This window comes from Dipodomys ordii, unplaced genomic scaffold (genome assembly GCF_000151885.1).
Source record: "Dipodomys ordii isolate 6190 unplaced genomic scaffold, Dord_2.0 Scaffold61, whole genome shotgun sequence".
NCBI lineage: Eukaryota > Metazoa > Chordata > Mammalia > Rodentia > Heteromyidae > Dipodomys > Dipodomys ordii.
In genome coordinates this window covers 10,278,655-10,285,527 of record NW_012267277.1, presented here as the reverse complement: position 1 = coordinate 10,285,527, position 6,873 = coordinate 10,278,655, and the positions used below count along the sequence as shown (strand labels likewise).

The 6,873-nt window shown below is 41.8% G+C and overlaps 2 protein-coding genes across 2 annotated transcripts in view; both read right to left on the bottom strand.

The window, feature by feature from the left end:
• Window positions 1-1,395: 1,395 nt before the first annotated feature.
• Window positions 1,396-6,281, bottom strand: Rsc1a1 (regulatory solute carrier protein, family 1, member 1). Its single transcript, XM_013022328.1, has 2 exons — window positions 6,220-6,281; window positions 1,396-3,507 (listed from the first exon to the last, which is right to left on the bottom strand). The coding sequence occupies exon 2, from the start codon at window positions 3,473-3,475 to the stop codon at window positions 1,706-1,708; it is 1,770 nt and encodes a 589-aa protein (XP_012877782.1). The 5' UTR covers window positions 3,476-3,507; window positions 6,220-6,281; the 3' UTR covers window positions 1,396-1,705.
• Window positions 6,220-6,873, bottom strand: part of Ddi2 (DNA-damage inducible 1 homolog 2 (S. cerevisiae)) — a 20,501-nt gene continuing 19,847 nt past the window's right edge. The window contains exon 8 of the mRNA XM_013022329.1: window positions 6,220-6,282. Coding sequence (XP_012877783.1) covers window positions 6,266-6,282 — 17 coding nt within the window. The 3' untranslated portion in view covers window positions 6,220-6,265. The remainder of the gene's footprint in view (window positions 6,283-6,873) is intronic.

Genomic DNA, 6,873 nt, shown 5'->3' with positions numbered 1-6,873 from the left:
TCCAAAGAAACAACTCCTGAGATACAAGCCTCCATTTAATTGTGTTAGACGACTTGGATTTTGACAGGAAGAACCAAATTTCAGAAAATGAGACTTCAGACAATATCATTTAGCACTAAGGTCAGAGATCACTCTTTCAAAGCTTCTATTTCAAACATGGTGAAAATGATAACTTGGAACCAAGAATTATCCTTTTCAAGAAAAGCAAGATTCCAGAATCCTGCTAGGTCCCTAAGAGTTTACTTTCCAGGAAAGAATTACCCAAAACCTATCTAGCAGGATTATTGCACAGTGGGGCCCACAGGACAATGACTTCCAAGGGCTAGTCCTTACATTTAAAAAGGCCACAATACATACACCTATATAGTATGCCCCACCCTAACCAGACATGGGAAATACAAATCTGCATCTTGCTTAAAAGAAACTCCTGAGGAAAGAAAGGGAGAACTCTACAAAGGCCACTTGACTCAGAAACTGCTTGACTATTTCCACTGCCATGAAGGACACTTGCTGAACAGCCTGTGTCCCAAGCACCAAGATGAATGGTGATGGATATCACACTTCACTATTTACCTCTGATCATAGCTCAAACAAAATTTCTTCAGAAGGAAGAACTTCTTTGGGGTTGGGAGGATGATACTCATGTTTGAACTCAGGGCCTTGAGCATGCAAGGCAAAGGGCTATTATACCACTTGATCCACACACCAAGCCCTTGATCATTTTCCTAGGAAAGGTTGAGTTAAAAAAAAGGAGATCAGCTGTTGGTAATCAACCTATTAGCTGAACTTCCCTTTGTCATCAGTCATATAGTATTGAGGTGTTATTGGTGAGAGGCTAGCAAACCCAATCTCAAGCAAATTCCAGTGTTTATTTAGGCTATTATTTTTTACCCAGTCCTTGACATTTAAATGCAAATTTTTTTTTATCCCTGTTCCCTTTTAAATCTGGGTAGCACCACTTTTTCACTGTTAATTCCCCTATAATATACCCCACCCAATGTTAAGAAAGATTTTTAGCCATCCATCCACACAGCAGCCTGTGACCCCCATATAGGAGGAATTTTGAGCCCTCCCGATCACCCTATTAAAATATCAAACCCTGAGCACACAAAATAAAAACATAGGACTCTAGGAGTTATTGAATTATCTTCCATTTCCTGTTATAACTGGTAAATCATCATACACAGACACTGGGTATTAATTTCAAACACCAAACGATTGTTTAAGTTTCTAAACTGACAGTTTAACTGAGTCAATCAACTGTACCCTGTCAACAGCACACACACACAGCCAGTGTGGAAGTAGATCTGTTTCTAGCTGCATGGGTTGTAGGAGTTTTCATAATTTCTCATGCTTTTCAAAGCATTCACTCTCATTCTAAAATGGTATACTATACACAAAACCATTCATTTTATTCCAGAATACATCATCTTAATGAGAATAAAAAGCTTTTGTATGCACATAACTGCCAATACATTTAAAAAGGCCCAAATCTTAACAAGTAGAATAGACAAAAAAAATCATCAGACAAGAGATCATAAATTACTTTGGCCGGAAAAAAAAAAAATCTTAAAAAAAAAAAGTCTGGCTCAACATTCTGCTTGCAGGTTTCTACATATACTGTGTATGTGGTGAGTGTGTATGTGTGTATATAGAGCTTTGTTTGTGTAAGGGAATGAAGTACGGTCTAGCCCATTTCCCATAGTTATGTAGGAACTACAATGTTCTTTGCTAGCAAAACAAGAAGTGCAAGGTCTGCATTTCCACCAACTCGATGTAAAGCCCCAAGTGCTTCCTGCAAAGTAAAGCCTGCACGGAGAATCCGGTCAATATCTGCAGCAGGAAAGATGAATGGTGGAAGAGTGGAGGGACTTGATGGTGGCTGGCTGGAAGGTGGTTCCAATTCAAGAAATGACCTTGTAGCTTCAGGAGAGATGTTTTCTCCAGTTTCAGGCCTGGCTGTTGCTGGATTATGTCTACCCTGACCCAAGTCCTTAACCAGTATGAAACCGGAGGGCAAAGACTTACTTTGCTCAGAAGTCTGACTGAGTGCACCCCCCTCACCCCCTTCACCAGGGACAATACTTAAGGTGCAGTGTAATTGGTTAGATGATTTAGTTGAAGTTACAGTATCAGAATTCCTCTCGCTTATTGACCCCCTAGACCTGGGGACCCCCTCCTTGTCAGCTGACTGATCGCCACCTGGACCTCCAAAGCAAGTATTTTCTCCATCTTCTAAGCCTAAGTTTCCTGTCTTCACTGATAGGCCACCAGAACTGGCCTGGTGACAGGAGACTTGAGGACACTGGTCACAGTGGGTCAGATGCTCACACTGGATCCACTTTTCTGATAGATCCTCAATACTTGTTTGGCGCTCAGCTACTGTTTCTGATTGGCAGGTAGTTTCCTCAGATGCATTTTCTGAGGCTGGCTTACTACTGATGACCAAAAGTTCATGAAGTTCTTTCAAGGCTGCTGTTACAGATGAACAAGATTCTTCTGATTCCATGGAGGGCTGATAACTTAAAGAGGGGGAGTAATTGCCACATTCTTTATTTGTTCCAGACATTTCAACATTAATTCCAGCTGGCTGCAAATCCTGAGTGCAGATGGAATCACTGAAACTTTCTGAGGAGTCTTGTTTTGCTGGTTCTACTTCCATTGAAAGACTATCTGAGACAAGATCCGATACCTCAGTGTTCTTGATCCCGGTGCTCACATGGCCTGCTGAATCAAGCACAGTAGTTAGGGACTGTTCAACGACATCTACTTCCATCAGAATGTCTGCATCAGAGCAGCTAGAGCATCCTGCACCTGGAAGGACACTCTCTTGATGCCCAGCTTCTTTCATTGCAGCTTCCATATCAGCAAATTTGGGCTGGTCTTGTCTTTCCTCATGAAGCTCAAGGTCCCCCATGTCACAGAGGTGTCCTCTGTCCCATGGAGCTCTCTGCTGTGCCACCTCATGCTGTTCACTCCCTGGCTCGTGGTGCTGCTGAAGGCCATTCATTTGACTCAGGCTCTGATTTTCTGGGTGCCAATTCTTTTCACCTACAAATGTCAGTGATTCATGCATGGTAGTAGTTGTGACAGATAAACTAGCTTCCTGTCTTGTGTGGAGATAAAATTCGAGGCCCTGGGTGTTTTTTTCAGATTTCTGCAGAGTATCTGTAATGACTGCTTCTTCAGATAAATTATGCAAAGGCATAACTGGAGTCTGGTCTGCTGAGGGAGCGAGGTCAGGAAGATCCTGTGGAGAAAGAGTGTCTTTCTCTTTAGAATTCATGTGGAACTCAGCTGAAGCCTTCACAGCCTTCACAGCTGTAGTTTCAATGCTATCTGGGTCACTGGGCTTGATAGGGCAGACTGAAGCAGAGACAGAGCGAGCAAGACTCGGAGGACTATCAATCTCAGGACTCTGTCCCAAAGAATGAGCTGGATGGTTAAATCCATCTGAAGTTGGTAACGATGACATTCCCAGTGAGGTAGATTCTTTACCACTTTTTTCTGTTAACAAAATGGAAAGAAAGAGATTAATAAGCAGGTAATAAAGGCCATTATGTTACCAGAGGATACAAATCTAAACAGGAGATTCCAACTTGGGTTCTTAAAACTCAGGTTTCTCTTATTCATGTTGAGTTTGAAATATATACAAGTATCTTTGTGCTGGACAATTTTTTCCCCAGCACCGAGGACTGAATATAGGACCTCAAGCTTGTTAAGACAAAAGTTCTATAATAAACAACTTAAAATTATAGAAGCAGAGTAAGAAGTAGGCATATTCTTAATAAACTTGTTTATTGTAGTTCAATGTGACTGTTTAAGTAAGCCTTTACAGAATGGCTTTATAGTGATGGTACTCAGGACTGAAGGACACTTGGCTTGTGCATTGCTTTTGTTGTTCTTTTCAGACAGATGTCTCTGTGAATTCAGGCTGGCCTGGAACTCCAGATCCTCCTGCCTCATCCTCCTGAGTACTGGGACCAGTGACGCTACATAGGCATCTTTGTCTTCAATGAATCGAAAATTCAGGAATAGCTTCTTCAAGTGTGTTTATTCTACCACTTGCCCTAAGACACCTGAGATGCCTTGGTGAGCATGTGAGTTCTGAGGTGCCATCCTTGAAGCCAATTCAGAAGTTTGCATTTCCCATAAGCTCCTCAGGTATTCTCTCTCTCTCTCTTTTTTTTTTGCCAGTCCTGGACACTGCCCCTGATCTTCTTTTGCTCAAGGCTAGCACTCTACGATTTGCGTCACAGCAGCACTTTTTTGAACATATTGTAAACTCTGAGAATATTTGCAGCTGAGCAAGTCTCACAAAAGTGAGTGCTTCAGATGTGAACACTGCTTAATATATTCAGAAGTGACAGTTATAAAGAGAAAAAAATTTGGAGACTTGCAGAAGATAGAGAAGTAAACATTAAATTGTACCGCTACTCACACTTCCCAAGAAGTGTGGTCACACTATGTGATCATCTGAAGTCAGACAACGAAAGTAAAGCTGAAGATCAAAGCAATGCGATCACAGCCCCCTTCCTACCACATACTGTAGCGTCATGCTTTAAACTACAGGTCCAATGGCTGCTAACAAGGCCCATCACATTACACAATCAGGCTTAAGGGCAACTCAAATGTTATGATGTCCAAAGTAAGAGTTTGACCTTCACTTAAGAAGTCATGAAGTAATGCACCTATGATTTAAATGTCTTAAAATATTCCAGCCAGACACTGGTTAACAGCTCAAAATCAAGCACTGTGAGAAAGTCCTCAACTTTTTAGGAAATAGTGTTATCTTACAATTTAGTGGTAAAAAGGGAAATAGCACTTGTTTCAGTTTAAACAATACCCACCTGGATCTAGAAAGGTATTAGGTATTAGTTTATCACTCTAATTGATAGGTTAACTCTGTAACTTTGAACTGCTGTTAACAGAAAACAGCACTGTGGCCCAGGCATGCCAGTCACAGACAAGCATGTATGTAATGTGTGTGTGGCACAGCCGGTAGACTCTGTACTCACTACGAGAGCAGTGTGCAGTCCTCCTGAGGCTGAGACAGCCAGGTCCACTGGCCCCACTCTAACTGTAGGAGAGGACTGGGTCAGTACTATAGGATGATTAGGAGAAGAGGAGGAAATGGGTATTAAGATTAAATTGTGCCTACTTTTAACCTGTTACAGGGAGGTGGAGGTGGGAGGAGAAAAGGGAAAAGGAAAAGGAAAAGGAAGAGGGAGGAAAAGGGAGGGAGAGATGAAGGGAGAGGGGGAGAAAGTGAGAGAGGGAAAGGAACAGAGAGGAAAGGCTACAAATTATAACCAGTCTCCAAACCCAAGTTCTCAGTTCATTGAAAGATCACCTTTCTTCCTCCTAATTTCTCATGCTGACACACTGATCTTACTTATTGACATCATAGGTTAATGGGAAAATAAAAAGTCTCATCTACTTTGTACCCTGAATTACTTTAGAGGCATGGTCTTGCTATGTAGTCCAGGCCAGCCTTTAACTTTCTTACAATGCTAGGGACTGAACTCAGAGCTTTGCCAGACAAGTTCTCTACCACTGGGCTACATCCTCAGAACTGGTCTTTAACTCTTTTTTTTTTTTTTTGCTTATGTGGTGCTGAGGAATTGAACCCAGGGCCTCATGCATGCAAGGCAAGCGCTCTACCACTGAGCCACCTTCCCAGCCCCTGGTCTTTAACTCTTGATTCCTCTACCTTAGCACCTACAGTGCTGGGATTGTAGTAGTGTATTACCATACTGGGCCTGCCTATGTAAGTGACTCTGTTATCCTGGGCAAGGCATCAGGCTTAAGTTTCCACTTCAAAAGAATGAAAATTTCTGCCCTTTAATTCCAGGTAGTCATGTGCAATGTTATGAAAAAAGAGCTTTCTGCTTTCCAGAGGCAAGGGACTCATGGAATCCATAAAAGCATAGTCGTCATTGAACAGGTGCTGTGACACCAACACCCTTGCTATGCTACTCACAACAGTGAGATGTAGAAGTTGTACAAAGGACACCTCCCTCCCACTATTCTAGTAACAACAACAACAACAAAAATTTAAAAAGCAATTTATGCTTATGTATGCATACATGCCAACATACATTCAAACATATGTGCAAGGCTAGTTGTAACCAGATTGAACAGTAGAGACTAACTTCCAAAATGCTCCAGCTAGACTTTGAAATCACAGGTGACAAATGGGATGGTGTCTATAAATACCTGGTCTGGGGCCCACTCCAGCTGCAGCACACACACACTACATGCATCATGGCTTCGGACGCTCTGTTTGGGTTAGGAAACAGACAAGCAAACTCGGGTTAACAATGCAAACCACACAGCATGCAGGGTTATAGTCTTCACTCCTTCGCCAGGAACCACAAAGTCAATGCTGGGACGCATCTAACCTTTGGAAACCCAAAGATGTGCTGTTGCTTCAATTCTCTCACCATATGTAAAACAATGTGTCTGTCAGCTCCAACAGCCTCCCCACTCCCCACCATTCAGGACTTCACAAATGCAGGCTGGTCTTTCACTCCAGCCCATAAAGATCTTGGAATTACAGATGTGCACATCCATACTCAATTCTAGTTTGATATTGAATTTGGAAAGAAATTAACTTCAACACACTATACATATAATTTATAAGCAAAAACATAGGACAGGAAAAAAGTCAATCTGTCAAAACTGTGAAAAAAGAAATCTCATAAAGGTTAATAAACATGTGTAACAATCACTTCCTAATTTTCTCAGTTGAGATTCACTGTTGTTTTTTTTATAAAACATTCTCTCCACTGAGCTTTCAACTCTGATTCCCTTGTTTGTGATTCTCCAGTGCTGTGATTATATTCTTTTTTTTTTTGGGGGGGGGGTCCG